This window comes from Chiloscyllium punctatum, chromosome 34 (assembly GCF_047496795.1).
Source record: "Chiloscyllium punctatum isolate Juve2018m chromosome 34, sChiPun1.3, whole genome shotgun sequence".
NCBI lineage: Eukaryota > Metazoa > Chordata > Chondrichthyes > Orectolobiformes > Hemiscylliidae > Chiloscyllium > Chiloscyllium punctatum.
Window position 1 is genome coordinate 49,421,613 of NC_092772.1, and position 20,538 is coordinate 49,442,150.

At 56.3% G+C, this 20,538-nt stretch overlaps 1 protein-coding gene across 1 annotated transcript in view; it reads left to right on the forward strand.

The window, feature by feature from the left end:
- Nucleotides 1-20,538, forward strand: part of bcl3 (BCL3 transcription coactivator) — a 178,165-nt gene that overhangs the window by 64,957 nt on the left and 92,670 nt on the right. The window contains exons 3-4 of the mRNA XM_072553674.1: nt 4-46; nt 12,869-13,052. Of these exons, the coding sequence (XP_072409775.1) occupies nt 4-46; nt 12,869-13,052 (227 nt within the window). The remainder of the gene's footprint in view (nt 1-3; nt 47-12,868; nt 13,053-20,538) is intronic.

Here is a 20,538-nt window from a genome sequence, read left to right on the forward strand (position 1 = left end):
GAGTCCATCTACCTGCCCTACGCACTCCAGCTCCAATACTACCCAGGTAAGGATTGCGGGAAGGGAGGCTCTTCAGCAATGTGGGGCGGCGCAGAAGTGGCTGTCTCCCCGTTGGTGGGGGAGGGGGGTGGGTTTTATTTTTCCTGGTGGTGGGGGGGGCGGGCGAAGAGCTAGCCCCGACAGGATCTGACCCCCTCAGGAACGTCACCCACTCCACCCTCACACCCCCCCGCCCCCCCCCCCCCCCCACACACACACCCAACCCTGAAAGGTAGCGAGAAACGGGCGTGCGTGCTCCCCCCGCGATGCCACCGCAGCCCATCGGCTTGCCCCAGTCCCGCGGGGCGGAAACCGAGAGACCCTTCACCCCCACCCGTCTGTGCTGACCCCGGTTTCTCTGAGCTGAGCTGGGCGGGTGGGGGGTTTGAGGGGGACGGGGGTTGGGAGGTGAGGGAGGGGATGTTTGTGGATGTGGTGCCAACCCAGCGGGTAGTCGGCTTTGTTCCTGGATGGTGCGACTCTGTGTTTCTTGGGTGGCGGCAGAGACAGGAGAAGGGGAGAGTTATTGCACGCCTGGGGTCAGAGGTAATCCGTGTCAGAGTTCAGGTCACCCCTTCCCCCCCCCCCAACCCCCCCACCGAGGGCACTGGAAACCTTGTGATTTGACCTCAGGAACGGGCTAGGGGGGATGGAGCAGGGGAGCTGAGTGAGGTGAGACTAAACAAGAGGATCATGGAGACAGAGCAACAACGTGAGAATGACAGAGAGAGAGAGAGAGATAGAGAGAGTGGGGGGAGAGAGAGAGAGAGGGACAGAGAGAAAGGGAGATAGAGGAAGAGAGGGGGAGAGAGAGTGGGGGGAGAGAGAGAGAGAGATGGATAGAGAGAAAGGGAGATAGAGGAAGAGAGAGGGGGAGAGAGAGAGAGCGAGAGAGGAAGAGAGGGAGAGAGAAAGGGAGAGAGAGGAAGAGGGAGAGAGAAAGAGAGGGAGAGAGAGGAGGAGAGGGAGAGGGAGAGAGAGAGGGAATGATAGGGAAAGGGTGAGAGAGAGGGAGGGAAGAAGGAATAGAGAGAGGGAGGGAAGGAGAGAGAAAGAGAAGGAGGGACAGGGAGTGGGAGACAGGGATAGAGAGAAAGAGAGGGAGAGATAGAGGGAGAGAGAGAGAAAAAAAGTGACGGAGAGGGAGAGAGGAAGTGAAGGAGTGATAATTCAAGAGAGAGAGGGATTGAGAGACGGAGGGAGAGAGAAAAAAGAGAGAGTGATAAGGAGAGAGAGAGGGACAGAGAAAGGGAGGGGGAAGAAAGAGAGGCAGTGAAAGGGAGTGGGAGAGAGGAATAGAGAGAGGGAGGGAGAGAGAAAGAGAGGGATGTGAAAGAGCAGCGAGTTGAGGAAGAGGGTGAGGCAGAGTCTGTAACGAGATCAGACGGGGGCCCTCAGAGTATCAGAGCTCCCAGACTGGGGGCTGTTACCCTGGGTCCAAACAGGGAGCCCTGGCTGACAGGTCTGGGTAGGCTCCTGTTCACTCCGAGCTGGCCTCTGAGGGAGCTGGGTCACTAAGAGGGAGTGGAAATAAAAGGGGGACTTGGTGATGGGAGATCGGCTTTGGGGTGGAGTAAGTTCAACAGAGATAGGGAGGGTCAGAAAGAGAGAGAGGGAAAGCAGCAGGAAACATTAGAGAGAGGGAAAGGTGGGGCTGAGGGCTACAGAGATGGAGCGAGAAAGTAGGAACAGGAGGGACAGAGAGAGAGAGGGGGACAGCAAACGAGAAAGAGAGAGACACAGAGAGAGAGAGAGAGGGACAGCAAACGAGAAAGAGAGAGAGACACACAGAGACACAGAGAGAGAGAGAGAGAGAGAGAGAGGGACAGCAAACGAGAAAGAGAGAGACACACACAGAGAGACAGAGAGAGAGAGAGGGACAGCACACGAGAAAGAGAGACACACACAGAGACAGAGAGAGAGAGAGGGACAGCAAATGAGAAAGAGAGAGAGAGACACACACAGAGAGACAGAGAGAGAGAGAGGGACAGCACACGAGAAAGAGAGACACACACACAGAGACACAGAGAGAGAGAGAGAGAGAGGGACAGCACACGAGAAAGAGAGAGAGACACACAGAGACACACAGAGAGAGAGAGGGACAGCAAACGAGAAAGAGACAGAGACACACAGAGAGAGAGAGAGAGAGAGAGAGGGACAGCAAATGAGAAAGAGAGAGAGACACACAGAGAGACAGAGAGAGAGAGAGGGACAGCAAATGAGAAAGAGAGAGAGAGACACAGAGAGAGAGAGAGAGAGGGACAGCAAACGAGAAAGAGAGAGAGAGACACAGAGAGAGAGAGAGAGAGGGACAGCAAATGAGAAAGAGAGAGAGACACAGAGAGAGAGAGAGAGAGGGAGGGACAGCAAACGAGAAAGAGAGAGAGAGACACAGAGAGAGAGAGAGAGAGGGACAGCAAACGAGAAAGAGAGAGAGACACAGAGAGAGAGAGAGAGAGGGAGGGACAGCAAACGAGAAAGAGAGACACACACACAGAGACAGAGAGAGAGAGAGAGAGGGACAGCACACGAGAAAGAGAGAGAGAGACACAGAGAGAGAGAGAGAGAGAGAGGGACAGCAAACGAGAAAGAGAGAGAGACACAGAGAGAGAGAGAGAGAGGGAGGGACAGCAAACGAGAAAGAGAGAGACACACAGAGAGACACAGAGAGAGAGAGAGACAGCAAACGAGAAAGAGAGAGAGAGAGACAGACAGCAAACGAGAGAGAGAGACACAGAGAGAGAGAGAGAGGGACAGCAAATGAGAAAGAGAGAGAGACACACAGAGAGACAGAGAGAGAGAGGGACAGCAAACGAGAAAGAGAGAGAGACACACAGAGAGACAGAGAGAGAGAGGGACAGCAAACGAGAAAGAGAGAGAGACACACAGAGACACAGAGAGAGAGAGAGGGACAGCACTCGAGAAAGAGAGAGAGACACACACAGAGAGACAGAGAGAGAGAGAGAGAGAGAGAGAGAGGGACAGCAAACGAGAGAGAGAGAGAGAGAGAGGGACAGCAAATGAGAGAGAGAGACAGAGAGAGAGAGAGAGAGGGACAGCAAACGAGAAAGAGAGAGAGAGACAGAGAGAGACACAGAGAGAGAGAGAGAGGGACAGCAAATGAGAGAGAGAGACACAGAGAGAGAGAGAGAGGGACAGCAAACGAGAAAGAGAGAGAGACACACAGAGAGACACAGAGAGAGAGAGAGAGGGACAGCAAATGAGAGAGAGAGACAGAGAGAGAGAGAGAGGGACAGCAAACGAGAAAGAGAGAGAGACACACAGAGAGACACAGAGAGAGAGAGAGAGGGACAGCAAATGAGAGAGAGAGACACAGAGAGAGAGAGAGAGGGACAGCACACGAGAAAGAGAGAGAGACACACAGAGACAGAGAGAGAGAGAGAGAGAGAGGGACAGCAAACGAGAGAGACAGAGAGAGAGAGACAGACAGCAAACGAGAAAGAGAGAGAGACACACAGAGAGACACAGAGAGAGAGAGAGAGAGAGAGGGACAGCAAACGAGAAAGAGAGAGAGACACATAGAGAGACACAGAGAGAGAGAGAGACAGCAAACGAGAAAGAGAGAGAGAGAGAGAGAGAGGAAAAGATGGAGAGACAGAGATGGATAGAAAGAGGGCGACAGAGAGAGATAGAGACAGAGACAGAGCAGGAGAGGTGTGAGTGCTTGCTTTACACCTGGATCTCAGTATCGCGGGGAAGGCCTGGGGTACTGTTTATTGGGGTCAGGTACCACCCGAAACAAGATTTCCAGTCAGACTGCAGCAGACAGGCGGAGGAGGTCACAGAATGGCTATTTATTTAAAAACTCAGACCGGCACGATACAGAGACCAACCACCCTCAGCACTGACCCTCCGACAGTGTCCTCTCCCTCAGCACTGACCCTCCGACAGTGCCCACTCCCTCAGCACTGACCCTCCGACAGTGCCCACTCGCTCAGCACTGACCCTCCGACGGTGCCCACTCCCTCAGCACTGACCCTCCGACAGTGCCCACTCGCTCAGCACTGACCCTCCGACAGTGCCCACTCCCTCAGCACTGATCCTCCGACAGTGCCCACTCCCTCAGCACTGACCCTCCGACAGTGCCCACTCCCTCAGCACTGACCCTCCGACAGTGCCCACTCGCTCAGCACTGACCCTCCGACAGTGCCCACTCCCTCAGCACTGACCCTCCGACAATGCCCACTCCCTCAGCACTGACCCTCCGACAGTGCCCACTCCCTCAGCACTGACCCTCCGACAGTGCGGAGCTCCCTCAGCACTGACCCTCCGACAGTGCCCACTCCCTCAGCACTGACCCTCCGACAGTGCGGTGCACCCTCAGCACTGACCCTCTGACGGTGCCCACTCCCTCAGCACCGACCCTCCGACAGTGCCCACTCCCTCAGCACTGACCCTCTGACGGTGCCCACTCCCTCAGCACTGACCCCCTGACAGTGCGACTCTCCCTCTGCACTGACCCTCCGACAGTGCCCACTCCCTCAGCACTGACCCTCAGACATTGTGGCACTCCCTCAGCACTGACCCACTGAGAGTGCCCACTCCCTCAGCACTGACCCCCAGACAGTGCGGCACTCCCTCAGCACTGACCCTCTGACAGTGTAGCACTCCCTCAGCACTGACCCTCCGACAGTGCGGTACTCCCTCAGCACTGACCCTCTGACAGTGCCCACTCCCTCCGCACTGACCCTCAGACATTGTGGCACTCCCTCAGCACTGACCGACTGAGAGTGCCCACTCCCTCAGCACTGACCCCCTGACAGTGCCCACTCCCTCAGCACTGACCCACTGACAGTGCCTACTCCCTCAGCACTGACCCACCGACAGTGCGGTACTCCCTCAGCACTGACCCTCCGACAGTGCGGCACTCCCTCAGCACTGACCCTCCGACAGTGCCCACTCCCTCAGCACTGACCCTCTGACAGTGCCCACTCCCTCAGCACTGACCCTCCGACACTGACCACTCCCTCAGCACTGACCCTCTGAAAATGCCCACTCCCTGAGCACTGACCCTCCGACAGTGCCCACTCCCTCAGCACTGACCCTCCGACAGTGCCCACTCCCTCAGCACTGACCCTCCGACAGTGCCCATTCCCTCAGCACTGACCCTCCGACAGTGCCCACTCCCTCAGCACTGACCCTCCGACAGTGCCCACTCCCTCAGCACTGACCCTCCGACAGTGCCCACTCCCTCAGCACTGACCCCCTGACAGTACGGCACTCCCTCAGCACTGACCCACTGACAGTGCCGCACTCCTTCAGCACTGACCCTCCGACAGTGCCCATTCCCTCAGCACTGACCCTCCGACAGTGCGGCACTCCCTCAGCACTGACCCTTCGACATTGCCCACTCCCTCAGCACTGACCCTCCGACACTGACCACTCCCTCAGCACTGACCCTCTGAAAATGCCCACTCCCTGAGCACTGACCCTCTGACAGTGCCCACTCGCCTCAGGACTGACCCTCTGACAGTGCCCACTCCCTCCGCACTGACCCTCCGACAGTGCCCACACCCTCAGCACTGATCCTCCTACAGTGCCCACTCCCTCAGCACTGACCCTCCGACAGTGCCCACTCCCTCAGCACTGACCCACCGACAGTGCCCACTCCCTCAGCACTGACCCTCCGACAGTGCCCACTCCCTCAGCACTGACCCTCCGACAGTACGGTGCTCCCTCAGCCCGTGTCTGAAAGGTGGCAGAGCTCTGTGTGTGCCTGTGCTAGTGCGGTTGGCAGTGTCGCCCCTGAGCAGGGTGCGTTGCCCTCGTAGCCGGGAGAGTGATGGGTGATGGTGTACGAATCACGTTTCTGCTAAATGCAGTTTCTACACAGACAGACACGTGAAATCTCAGTGGGGGTTTTCCAGTGTACTGCGGCTGAGTTCCCCAAAATCTGAGACCCCTTGTTACTGTTCGACAATGCACTACCAGACAGTGCAGGCCCAGCACTGTCAACATCTCTCCACTTTCCAAATTCCCCTTGCGTTTGCTGAGTTAGTTTATTGCGCATATCTGTTCTCACATCAACTGAGGTAGTCAGGGTTCAACAAGATAGGGTGACAAACAGTGCATGGTCTCCCCCCCACCCCACCCCAAACACTCCCAGGACAGGGACAGCACGGGGTTAGATACAGAGTAAAGCTCCCTCTACACTGTCTTCCCCCATCAAACACTCCCAGGGACAGGGACAGCACGGGGTTAGATACAGAGTAAAGTTCCTTCTATACTGTTGCCCCAGCAAACACTCCCAGGGACAGGGACAGCACGGGGTTAGATACAGAGTAAAGCTCCCTCTACACTGTCCCCCATCAAACACTCCCAGGGACAGGGACAGCACGGGGTTAGATACAGAGTAAAGCTCCTTCTACACTGTTGCCCCAGCAAACACTCTCGGGGACAGGGACAGCACAGGGTTAGATACAGGGTAAAGCTCCCTGTACACGGTCCCCCATCAAACACTCCCAGGGACAGGGACAGCACGGGGGTAGATACAGAGTAAAGCTCCCTCTACATTGTCTTCCCCCATCAAACACTCCCAGGACAGGGACAACATGGGGTTAGATACAGAGTAAAGCTCCCTCTACACTGTCCCCTATCAAACACTCCCAGGGACAGGGACAGGGACAGCACGGGGGTAGATACAGAGTAAAGCTCCCTCTACACTGTCCCCCCCCATCAAACACTCCCAGGGACAGGGACAGCTCGGAGTTAGAAACAGAGTAAAGCTCCCTCTACACTGTCCCCCCATCCCAGGGACAGGGACAGCATGGGGTTAGATACAGAGTAAAGGTCTCTCTGCACTGTCCCCCCATCCCAGGACCAAGAGGGCATGGGGTTAGATACAGATAAAGCTCCCTCTGCACTCTCCCCCCCATCCCAGGGACAGGGAGAGCACAGGGCTGGATAGAGACACCGGGGGAGATCGCTGGCAGGTGCTGGGGAGAGTTGCAGTTTAACCCCTTGCTCTCCCTCTCTCTCTCTCTCTCTCTCTCTCTCCCGCGCTCCCCTTTACCACACTTGGTCATCACTTCTGAGAAACTGCCTGATCGTTTGTAGGTAAACGCTCAAATTTGACAGGCACTGTTCTGAGGCTGTGGTGACATATGCAAATCAGAGTTAAATGCATCTTCCCTTGGTGCCTTCAACAAACTGATGCTGATAATTGGGAACTCAGTCACGGCTGACTGAACGCAATACTCGAGGAAATTGTTCTCAACAGATGAGATTTGAGTCACATTGTGCATCTTGCTTCTCATTTGACCTCAGTCCAACTCACTCTCCAAACAGCGTTGTCCCCAATCCCAGTTTCCCACCCCCCCCCAGGTATTTCGGATTGCCACACATTGTCAATTTTGACTTGTCTCCCCATATCTCTCCTCTCAAGCCGCACCCTCCCTTTTCGTTGGTCCTACACTCCCTTTGCTCATCCACTGTTTGGCTCTCGCTAGCCCCTCAAGTCCCTCAAAACCTCAACACGCTCGACACCATCCAGGGACAAAGCACCGCCCGCTGGATTGGCCCCATACACACAAACATCCCCTCCCTCCCCCCACTGACCCTCAGTAACTGCAGTGTGTACCATCCCCTCCTCCCCCCACCGACCCTCAGTAACAGCAGTGTGTACCATCCCCTCCCTCCCCCCACCGACCCTCAGTAACTGCAGTGTGTACCATCCCCTCCCTCCCCCCACCGACCCTCAGTAACTGCAGTGTGTACCATCCCCTCCCTCCCCCCACCGACCCTCAGTAACTGCAGTGTGTACCATCCCCTCCCTCCCCCCCCACCGACCCTCAGTAACAGCAGTGTGTACCATCCCCTCCCTCCTCCCACCGACCCTCAGTAACTGCAGTGTGTACCATCCCCTCCCTCCCCCCACCGGCCCTCAGTAACAGCAGTGTGTACCATCCCCTCCCTCCTCCCACCGACCCTCAGTAACTGCAGTGTGTACCATCCCCTCCCTCCCACCCCACCGACCCTCAGTAACAGCAGTGTGTACCATCCCCTCCCTCCCCCCACCGGCCCTCAGTAACAGCAGTGTGTACCATCCCCTCCCTCCCCCACCGACCCTCAGTAACAGCAGTGTGTACCATCCCCTCCCTCCCCCCCACCGACCCTCAGTAACAGCAGTGTGTACCATCCCCTCCCTCCCCCCACCGGCCCTCAGTAACAGCAGTGTGTACCATCCCCTCCCTCCCCCACCGACCCTCAGTAACAGCAGTGTGTACCATCCCCTCCCTCCCCCACCGACCCTCAGTAACAGCAGTGTGTACCATCCCCTCCCTCCCCCCACCGACCCTCAGTAACAGCAGTGTGTACCATCCCCTCCCTCCCCCCCCCACCGACCCTCAGTAACAGCAGTGTGTACCATCCCCTCCCTCCCCCACCGACCCTCAGTAACTGCAGTGTGTACCATCCCCTCCCTCCCCTCACCGACCCTCAGTAACTGCAGTGTGTACCATCCCCTCCCTCCCCCCACCGACCCTCAGTAACAACAGTGTGTACCATCCCCTCCCTCCCCCCACCGACCCTCAGTAACTGCAGTGTGTACCATCCCCTCCCTCCCCCCCCACCGACCCTCAGTAACAGCAGTGTGTACCATCCCCTCCCTCCCCCCACCGACCCTCAGTAACAGCAGTGTGTACCATCCCCTCCCTCCCCCCACCGACCCTCAGTAACAGCAGTGTGTACCATCCCCTCCCTCCCCCCACCGACCCTCAGTAACAGCAGTGTGTACCATCCCCTCCCTCCCCCCACCGACCCTCAGTAACAGCAGTGTGTACCATCCCCTCCCTCCCCCCACCGACCCTCAGTAACTGCAGTGTGTACCATCCCCTCCCTCCCCCCACCGACCCTCAGTAACAGCAGTGTGTACCATCCCCTCCCTCCCCCCACCGACCCTCAGTAACAGCAGTGTGTACCATCCCCTCCCTCCCCCCCCCACCGACCCTCAGTAACTGCAGTGTGTACCATCCCCTCCCTCCCCCCACCGACCCTCAGTAACAGCAGTGTGTACCATCCCCTCCCTCCCCCCCCACCGACCCTCAGTAACAGCAGTGTGTACCATCCCCTCCCTCCCCCCACCGACACTCAGTAACAGCAGTGTGTACCATCCCCTCCCTCCCCCCACCGACCCTCAGTAACTGCAGTGTGTACCATCCCCTCCCTCCCCCCACCGACCCTCAGTAACTGCAGTGTGTACCATCCCCTCCCTCCCCCCACCGACCTCAGTAACTGCAGTGTGTACCATCCCCTCCCTCCCCCCACCGACGCTCAGTAACAGCAGTGTGTACCATCCCCTCCCTCCCCCCCCCACCGACCCTCAGTAACTGCAGTGTGTACCATCCCCCCCCTCCCCCCACCGACGCTCAGTAACTGCAGTGTGTACCATCCCCTCCCTCCCCCCCACCGACCCTCAGTAACTGCAGTGTGTACCATCCCCTCCCTCCCCCCACCGACCCTCAGTAACTGCAGTGTGTACCATCCCCTCCCTCCCCCCACCGACGCTCAGTAACTGCAGTGTGTACCATCCCCTCCCTCCCCCCACCGACCCTCAGTAACAGCAGTGTGTACCATCCCCTCCCTCCCCCACCGACCCTCAGTAACTGCAGTGTGTACCATCCCCTCCCTCCCCCACCGACCCTCAGTAACTGCAGTGTGTACCATCCCCTCCCTCCCCCCACCGACCCTCAGTAACTGCAGTGTGTACCATCCCCTCCCTCCCCCCCACCGACCCTCAGTAACTGCAGTGTGTACCATCCCCTCCCTCCCCCCCCGACCCTCAGTAACTGCAGTGTGTACCAGCTACAAGATGCCCTGCAGAAACTCACCAAAGACCCTCAGGCAGCACCTTCCAAACCCACGGCCACTTCCATCTAGAAGGACAAGGGGCAGCAGGTACATGGGAACACCCCCCCCCCCCCGCTGCTAGTTCCCCTCCGAGTCCCTCCCCATCCTGACTTGGAAATCTATCGGCCGTTCCTTCCTGGGTCAGAATCCTGGGATTCCCTCCCTCAGGGACATTGTGAATGCGATAAAGTGATGCCCAAATATTGAAACATTGAAAGTAGGACCAGAAAAGGTCATTCTTCCCATCGATCCCACTCCACCATTCAATTGGATCGTGGCTGACCCTCCATCTCAGTTCCCCCCCCCCCCACCAACAACCCTCCTTCGATTCCCAGGAACTGTCTCTGCACGGATTCTGAAAGACATTCAATTTCCCAGGGCTCCCCCTCTCTCTCTGGGTGAGAACATCCCATTTCATCTCAGTCACCTTTAGACCTCGAGCCCCCACCCCCCCCCCCCCCTCACCAGCCCTGGACTCCCCCTCCCCCCTCCCCCCGTTCATTGGGAGCATCCTGAGCTCCGGTGAATGTATTCCGAACCGATCTGATCTCGCCTCATCCATCAGTCCCGGGATTCAGTCTGGGAAACCCTTCGACGCCCTCCCCTCGTCAGAACATCCTCCCTCCCTCAGATAAGGGGACACCCCCCACCCCCGAAAATCGTACGGACAACAGTCCGAGGGGCGACCTCATTAATGGCCGCTTCGCTCGATGATGTCTGTGTTGCTTGGCAGAGGTTGTGTGGGGGCAGTCCCTGCCTTTGTGCTGGCTGGTCAAATCAAAACCCATTGAAGTAACACTCAGGTGTGCAAAACCTTTATCATTCAACCCCCTCCCAGAGTCCCCACCCCACCCCAAATTCCACCATTTATCATTGATTATTGCTCCTTCCCTTTCCATCAGTCACATAGCACCCCAGAAACCTGTCTAGACTTCTTCCGATCTCACTCAGACTCCTTTCGGGATTGTGACACAGTATTGTGATACTGTAAGAAACCAACAATGCGATTTTGAGGCAGCGCCCGTTAGTTTTATCTTGTGAGAGACTGGGTTGAGATCGATTTCTTCGGAGCACTTACTGACCTTGTTTGAGGTTTAAGAGATTTGTCACTGTTTACAGACTGAGGTAGTTTATTCATCATCGAAGCTAAAACCCCATCAAACACGCCCAGTACAGGACAGCACGGGGTTAGATACAGAGTAAAGCTCCCTCTGCACTGTCTTCCCCCCCCCCCCATCAAACACTCCCAGGACAGGGACAGCACGGGGTTAGATACAGAGTAAAGCTCCCTCTACAGTGTCCCTCCATCAAACACTCCCAGGGACAGGGACAGCACAGGGTTAGATACAGAGTAAAGCTGCCTCTACACTGTCCCCCCCATCAAACACGCCCAGTACAGGACAGCACGGGGTTAGATACAGAGTAAAGCTCTCTCTGCACTGTCCCCCCATCAAACACTCCCAGGACAGGGACAGCTCCCTCTACACTGTCTCCCCATCAAACACTCCCAGGACAGGGACAGCACGGGGTTAGATACAGAGGAAAGCTCTCTCTACACTGTCCCCCCATCAAACACTCCCAGGGACATGGACAGCACGGGGTTAGATACAGAGGAAAGCTCTCTCTACACTGTCCCCCCATCAAACACTCCCAGGGACATGGACAGCACGGGGTTAGATACAGAGTAAAGCTCCCTCTACACTGTCCCCCCATCAAACACTCCCAGGGACATGGACAGCACGGGGTTAGATACAGAGTAAAGCTCCCTCTACACTGTCCCCCCATCAAACACTCCCAGGGACAGGGACAGCACGGGGTTAGATACAGAGTAAAGCTCCCTCTATACTGTCCCCCATCAAACACTCCCAGGGACAGGGACAGCAGTGGGTTAGATACAGAGTAAAGCTCCCTCTATACTGTCCCCCATCAAACACTCCCAGGGACAGGCACAGCACAGGGTGAGATACAGAGTAAAACTCTCTCTACACTGTCCCCCATCAAACACTCCCACGACAGGGACAGCACGGGGTTAGATACAGAGTAAAGCTCCCTCTACACTGTCCCCCCATCAAACACTCCCACGACAGGGACAGCACGGGGTTAGATACAGAGTTAAGCTCCCTCTACACTGTCCCCCCATCAAACACTCCCATGACAGGGACAGCACGGGGTTAGATACAGAGTTAAGCTCCCTCTACACTGTCCCCCCATCAAACACTCTCACGACAGGGACAGCACGGGGTTAGATACAGAGTTAAGCTCCCTCTACACTGTCCCCACCATCCCAGGACAGGGGGTAAGATACAGAGTAAAGCTCCCTCTACACTGTCCCCCCATCACACACTCCCAGGGACAGGGACAACACGGGGTTAGATACAGAGTAAAGCTCCCTCTACACTGTCCCCCCATCAAACACTCCCAGGGACAGGGACAACACGGGGTTAGATACAGAGTAAAGCTCCCTCTACACTGTCCCCCCATCAAACACTCCCAGGGACAGGGACAGCACGGCATTAGATACAGAGTAAAGCTCCCTCTACACTGTCCCCCCATCAAACACTCCCAGGGACAGGGACAGCACGGCATTAGATACAGAGTAAAGCTCCCTCTACACTGTCCCCCCATCAAACACTCCCAGGGACAGGGACAGCACGGCATTAGATACAGAGTAAAGCTTCCTCTACACTGTCGGGTATTGGGGTTTCAATAGCAAGCCAGGAGATGGAAGGGAGAGGTTTGCATTCCTGTAGCGCCTCAGGACTGACAAAACACTGTCGCCAGCTCCCCTTCATCATCCCTCACGGGGTGGGGGGGCAAGTGAGCGGGTGAGGGTTTGGGTTAGACATCTCCACCCCACCGCCACACCTCGGGATTGGGGGGGGGGGGGGGGGGGGGAGGAGGTCCTCCCTCGGGCTGCTGACCTTGTGCTTTTCTCCCACCCACCCCCCCCCCCCCGCCCCAGGTGTGAGCCAGCCCTGCCTGCCGCACTCGGCGTTCCCAGTGTGCCCCGTGCCGACACACCCCGTGACCCTCGGAGGCGTCCCCCGGGAATTCCGGCCTGGGCCCTGCCACCTCGCCCGTTCGCAGGAGGAGCTGCTGGCCTCCGACATCGCCATGGCGACCAGGCAGGATGAAGATGGTGACACGTGAGTCAGGGCCTCCCCCCCCCCTCCTCCTCCTCCTCTCTTGGGGTTTCAGGGATAAGGAGGGTCTTGGCTGCTCTCTCTCTCTCTTGACGGGTGGGCCGGGGAGGGGTGGTGGGAGGGGCCGATCGCCCACACAACACCCTCCAAATGACAGCCTGGCGCCTAGGCCCTGGGCTGGATTTGAGGCCTACTTCGAAAGAGTGTGTAAACAGGCCCTTCGGCCCAACAAGTCCTACTGAGCCCCCCGAACAGTAACCCGCCCAGAACCCATACTCTACATTAACCCCTGACTGAGGCATCCTAACGTGCACATCCCTGGACACTATGGGACAATTTCCCATGACCAATCCACCCTAACCTGCACATCCCTGGACACTATGGGACAATTTCCCATGGCCAATCCACCCTAACCTGCACATCCCTGGGCACTATGGGACAATTTCCCATGACCAATCCACCCTAACCTGCACATCCCTGGGCACTATGGGACAATTTCCCATGGCCAACCCACCTTAACCTGCACATCCCTGGACACTATGGGACAATTTCCCATGGCCAACCCACCCTAACGTGCACATCCCTGGGCACTATGGGACAATTTCCCATGGCCAACCCACCCTAACCTGCACATCCCTGGGCACTATGGGACAATTTCCCATGGCCAAACCACCCCAACCTGCACATCCCTGGACACTATGGGACAATTTCCCATGGCCAATCCACCCTAACCTGCACATCCCTGGGCACTATGGGACAATTTCCCATGGCCAATCCACCCTAACGTGCACATCCCTGGGCACTATGGGACAATTTCCCATGGCCAACCCACCCTAACCTGCACATCCCTGGGCACTATGGGACAATTTCCCATGGTTGATCCACCCTAACCTGCACATCCCTGGGCACTATGGGACAATTTCCCATGGCCAACCCACCCTAACCTGCACATCCCTGGACACTATGGGACAATTTCCCATGGCCAATCCACCCTAACCTGCACATCCCTGGGCACTATGGGACAATTTCCCATGGTTGATCCACCCTAACCTGCACATCCCTGGGCACTATGGGACAATTTCCCATGGCCAATCCACCCTAACCTGCACATCCCTGGGCACTATGGGACAATTTCCCATGACCAACCCACCCTGCCCTGCACATCTTTGGACTGTGGGAGGAAACCCACGCAGACAAGGGGAGAATGTGCAAACTCCACACAGACAGTCACCCGAGGGTGGGATCGAACCTGGGTCCCTGGAGCCGTGAGGCAGCAGTGCCAAACCACTGAGCCACCATGGCACCCAAACACTGGAAGACCGCCGACAGGATGGTTACTGTTCAATAACTCCTCGCAGAGAAAGAGGGAGAAGCGTGTGAAACCCCGTACGTGTTTCATTATACACTCATGGGGTGTGGGTGTCACTGCCTGGGCCCAGTATTCATTTCCCCATCCCTAGTTGCCCCCACTTCAGAATTTGGGGGCCATTGAACCCATGGGCTGTGGGTTAGAGTCATAGAGATGTACAGCATGGAAACAGACCCTTCGGCCCAACCCATCCGTGCTGACCCAGATATCCCAATCCAATCTAGTCCCACCTGCCAGCACCCGGCCCATATCCCTCCAAACCCCTTCCTATTCATGTCCCCATCCAGATGCCTTTTAAATGCTGTCATTGTACCAGCCTCCACCACATCCTCTGGCAGCTCATTCCATACACGTACCACCCTCTGGGTGAAAAAGTTGCCCCTTCGGTCCCTTTTAAATCTTTCCCCTCTCACCCTAAACCTATGCCCCTCTAGTTCTGGACTCCCCCACCCCAGGGAAAAGACCTTGTCTATTTACCCTATCCATGCCCCTCATGATTTTATAAACCTCTATAAGATCACCCCTCAGCCTCCGACGCTCCAGGGAAAACAGCCCCAGTCTGTTCAGCCTCTCCCTGTAGCTCAAGTTCCCAAACCCTGGCAACATCCTGGGAAATCTTTTCTGAACCCTTTCAAGTTTGACAACATCTTTCCGATAGGAAGGAGACCAGAATTACACACAATATTCCAACAGTGTAAACCCTCAGAGAGAGAGTAGGGAGGGTAACAAAGGTGAGAGAGGGGCACAGCTGTAGAGAGACAGATAAATTGAGAAATGGAGAGAGAAATGGAGAGATGAATGAGAGGGATGACAGACTGAGTAACAAGATGTTTGTTTGCACTGTGTACAGAGAGTGACCGGTGTACAGAGAGTGTCCGGTGTACAGAGAGTGTCCGGTGTACAGAGAGTGTCCGGTGTACAGACAGTGTCCGGTGTACAGAGAGTGTCCGGTGTACAGACAGTGCCCGGTGTACAGAGAGTGTCCGGTGTACAGAGAGTGTCCGGTGTACAGAGAGTGCCCGGTGTACAGAGAGTGCCCGGTGTACAGAGAGTGTCCGGTGTACAGAGAGTGTCCGGTGTACAGAGAGTGTCCAGTGTACAGACTGTGCCCGGTGTACAGAGAGTGTCCGGTGTACAGAGAGTGTCCAGTGTACGGAGAGTGTCCGGTGTACAGAGAGTGCCCGATGTACAGAGAGTGTCCAGTGTACAGAGAGTGTCCGGTGTACAGAGAGTGTCCGGTGTACAGAGAGTGCCCATTGTACAGAGAGTGTCCAGTGTACAGAGAGTGCCCGGTGTACAGAGAGTGCCCGTTGTACAGAGAGTGTCCAGTGTACAGAGAGTGCCCGTTGTACAGAGAGTGTCCGGTGTACAGAGAGTGTCCGGTGTACAGACAGTGTCCGGTGTACAGAGAGTGTCCGGTGTACAGACAGTGCCCGGTGTACAGAGAGTGTCCAGTGTACAGACTGTGCCCGGTGTCCAGAGAGTGTCCGGTGTACAGAGAGTGTCCGGTGTACAGACAGTGCCCGGTGTACAGAGTGTCCAGTGTACAGAGAGTGTCCGGTGTACAGAGAGTGCCCGTTGTACAGAGAGTGTCCAGTGTACAGAGAGTGCCCGGTGTACAGAGAGTGCCCGTTGGACAGAGAGTGTCCAGTGTACAGAGAGTGCCCGTTGTACAGAGAGTGTCCAGTGTACAGAGAGTGTCCAGTGTACAGAGAGTGCCCGGTGTACAGAGAGTGTCCAGTGTACAGAGAGTGTCCAGTGTACAGAGAGTGCCCGGTGTACAGAGTGTCCAGTGTACAGAGAGTGTCTGGTGTACAGACAGTGCCCAGTGTACAGACAGTGCCCAGTGTACAGAGAGTGTCCAGTGTACAGAGAGTGTCCGGTGTCCAGAGAGGGTCCAGTGTACAGACAGTGCCCGGTGTCCAGAGAGTGTCCGGTGTACAGAGAGTGTCCAGTGTACAGACAGTGCCCGGTGTACAGAGAGTGTCCAGTGTCCAGAGAGTGTCCGGTGTACAGACACTGTCCAGTGTACAGAGAGTGTCCGGTGTACAGACAGTGCCCGGTGTACAGAGAGTGTCCAGTGTACAGACAGTGTCCGGTGTACAGAGAGTGTCCAGTGTACAGAGAGTGTCTGGTGTACAGACAGTGCCCGGTGTACAGAGAGTGTCCGGTGTACAGAGAGTGTCCGGTGTACAGAGAGTGTCCAGTGTACAGACTGTGCCCGGTGTACAGAGAGTGTCCGGTGTACAAAGAGTGTCCAGTGTACGGAGAGTGTCCGGTGTACAGAGAGTGCCCGATGTACAGAGAGTGTCCAGTGTACAGAGAGTGTCCGGTGTACAGAGAGTGTCCGGTGTACAGAGAGTGCCCATTGTACAGAGAGTGTCCAGTGTACAGAGAGTGCCCGGTGTACAGAGAGTGCCCGTTGTACAGAGAGTGTCCAGTGTACAGAGAGTGCCCGTTGTACAGAGAGTGTCCGGTGTACAGAGAGTGTCCGGTGTACAGACAGTGTCCGGTGTACAGAGAGTGTCCGGTGTACAGACAGTGCCCGGTGTACGGAGAGTGTCCGGTGTACAGACACTGACCAGTGTACGGAGAGTGTCCGGTGTACAGACAGTGCCCGGTGTACAGAGAGTGTCCAGTGTACAGACAGTGTCCGGTGTACAGAGAGTGTCCAGTGTACAGAGAGTGTCTGGTGTACAGACAGTGCCCGGTGTACAGAGAGTGTCCAGTGTCCAGAGAGTGTCCGGTGTACAGACACTGTCCAGTGTACGGAGAGTGTCCGGTGTACAGACAGTGCCCGGTGTACAGAGAGTGTCCAGTGTACAGACAGTGTCCGGTGTACAGAGAGTGTCCGGTGTACAGAGAGTGTCCAGTGTACAGAGAGTGCCCGGTGTACAGAGAGTGTCCAGTGTACAGAGAGTGTCCAGTGTACAGAGAGTGCCCGGTGTACAGAGTGTCCAGTGTACAGAGAGTGTCTGGTGTACAGACAGTGCCCAGTGTACAGACAGTGCCCAGTGTACAGAGAGTGTCCAGTGTACAGAGAGTGTCCGGTGTCCAGAGAGGGTCCAGTGTACAGACAGTGCCCGGTGTCCAGAGAGTGTCCGGTGTACAGAGAGTGTCCAGTGTACAGACAGTGCCCGGTGTACAGAGAGTGTCCAGTGTCCAGAGAGTGTCCGGTGTACAGACACTGTCCAGTGTACAGAGAGTGTCCGGTGTACAGACAGTGCCCGGTGTACAGAGAGTGTCCAGTGTACAGACAGTGTCCGGTGTACAGAGAGTGCCCGGTGTACAGAGAGTGCCCGGTGTACAGAGAGTGCCCGGTGTACAGGCAGTGTCCAGTGTACAGAGATTGCCCGGTGTACAGAGAGTGCCCGGTGTACAGAGAGTGTCCGGTGTACAGACAGTGCCCGGTGTACAGAGAGTGTCCGGTGTACAGACAGTGTCCAGTGTACAGACACTGTCCAGTGTACAGAGAGTGCCCGGTGTACAGAGAGTGTCCAGTGTACAGAGAGTGTCCGGTGTACAGAGAGTGTCCGGTGTACAGACAGTGTCCGGTGTACAGAGAGTGTCCAGTGTACAGACAGTGTCCGGTGTACAAACAGTGCCCGGTGTACAGAGAGTGTCCAGTGTACAGACAGTGTCCGGTGTACAGACAGTGCCCGGTGTACAGAGAGTGCCCGGTGTACAGAGAGTGTCCGGTGTACAGAGAGTGTCCAGTGTACAGACAGTGCCCGGTGTACAGAGAGTGTCCAGTGTCCAGAGAGTGTCCGGTGTACAGACACTGTCCAGTGTACAGAGAGTGTCCGGTGTACAGACAGTGCCCGGTGTACAGAGAGTGTCCAGTGTACAGACAGTGTCCGGTGTACAGAGAGTGTCCAGTGTACAGAGAGTGTCCGGTGTACAGAGAGTGTCCAGTGTACAGAGAGTGCCCGGTGTACAGAGAGTGCCCGGTGTACAGAGAGTGCCCGGTGTACAGAGAGTGTCCGGTGTACAGAGAGTGTCCGGTGTACAGACAGTGCCCGGTGTACAGAGAGTGTCCGGTGTACAGAGAGTGTCCGGTGTACAGAGAGTGTCCAGTGTACAGAGAGTGTCCAGTGTACAGACAGTGCCCGGTGTACAGAGAGTGTCCGGTGTACAGACAGTGCCCGGTGTACAGAGAGTGTCCAGTGTACAGACTGTGCCCGGTGTACAGAGTGTCCAGTGTACAGAGAGTGTCTGGTGTACAGAGAGTGCCCGGTGAACAGAGAGTGTCCAGTGTACCGAGAGTGTCCAGTGTACAGAGAGTGTCCGGTGTACAGACTGTGCCCGGTGTACAGAGAGTGTCCAGTGTCCAGAGAGTGTCCGGTGTACAGACACTGTCCAGTGTACGGAGAGTGCCCGGTGTACAGAGAGTGTCCAGTGTACAGACTGTGCCCGGTGTACAGTGTGTCCAGTGTACAGAGAGTGTCCGGTGTACAGAGAGTGCCCGTTGTACAGAGAGTGTCCAGTGTACAGAGAGTGCCCGGTGTACAGAGTGTCCAGTGTACAGAGAGTGTCTGGTGTACAGACAGTGCCCAGTGTACAGACAGTGCCCAGTGTACAGAGAGTGTCCGGTGTCCAGAGAGGGTCCAGTGTACAGACAGTGCCCGGTGTCCAGAGAGTGTCCGGTGTACAGAGAGTGTCCAGTGTACAGACAGTGCCCGGTGTACAGAGAGTGTCCAGTGTCCAGAGAGTGTCCGGTGTACAGACACTGTCCAGTGTACGGAGAGTGTCCGGTGTACAGACAGTGCCCGGTGTACAGAGAGTGTCCAGTGTACAGACAGTGTCCGGTGTACAGAGAGTGTCCAGTGTACAGAGAGTGTCTGGTGTACAGACAGTGCCCGGTGAACAGAGAGTGTCCAGTGTCCAGAGAGTGTCCGGTGTACAGACACTGTCCAGTGTACGGAGAGTGTCCGGTGTACAGACAGTGCCCGGTGTACAGAGAGTGTCCAGTGTACAGACAGTGTCCGGTGTACAGAGAGTGTCCGGTGTACAGAGAGTGTCCAGTGTACAGAGAGTGCCCGGTGTACAGAGAGTGTCCAGTGTACAGAGAGTGTCCAGTGTACAGAGAGTGCCCGGTGTACAGAGTGTCCAGTGTACAGAGAGTGTCCAGTGTACAGAGAGTGTCTGGTGTACAGACAGTGCCCAGTGTACAGAGAGTGTCCAGTGTACAGAGAGTGTCCGGTGTCCAGAGAGGGTCCAGTGTACAGACAGTGCCCGGTGTCCAGAGAGTGTCCGGTGTACAGAGAGTGTCCAGTGTACAGACAGTGCCCGGTGTACAGAGAGTGTCCAGTGTCCAGAGAGTGTCCGGTGTACAGACACTGTCCAGTGTACAGAGAGTGTCCGGTGTACACACAGTTCCCGGTGTACAGAGAGTGTCCAGTGTACAGACAGTGTCCGGTGTACAGAGAGTGCCCGGTGTACAGAGAGTGCCCGGTGTACAGGCAGTGTCCAGTGTACAGAGATTGCCCGGTGTACAGAGAGTGCCCGGTGTACAGAGAGTGTCCGGTGTACAGACAGTGCCCGGTGTACAGAGAGTGTCCGGTGTACAGACAGTGTCCAGTGTACAGACACTGTCCAGTGTACAGAGAGTGCCCGGTGTACAGAGAGTGTCCAGTGTACAGAGAGTGTCCGGTGTACAGAGAGTGTCCGGTGTACAGACAGTGTCCGGTGTACAGAGAGTGTCCAGTGTACAGACAGTGTCCGGTGTACAAACAGTGCCCGGTGTACAGAGAGTGTCCAGTGTACAGACAGTGTCCGGTGTACAGACAGTGCCCGGTGTACAGAGAGTGCCCGGTGTACAGAGAGTGTCCGGTGTACAGACAGTGTCCAGTGTACAGACAGTGCCCGGTGTACAGAGAGTGTCCAGTGTCCAGAGAGTGTCCGGTGTACAGACACTGTCCAGTGTACAGAGAGTGTCCGGTGTACAGACAGTGCCCGGTGTACAGAGAGTGTCCAGTGTACAGACAGTGTCCGGTGTACAGAGAGTGTCCAGTGTACAGAGAGTGTCCGGTGTACAGAGAGTGTCCAGTGTACAGAGAGTGCCCGGTGTACAGAGAGTGCCCGGTGTACAGAGAGTGTCCGGTGTACAGAGAGTGTCCG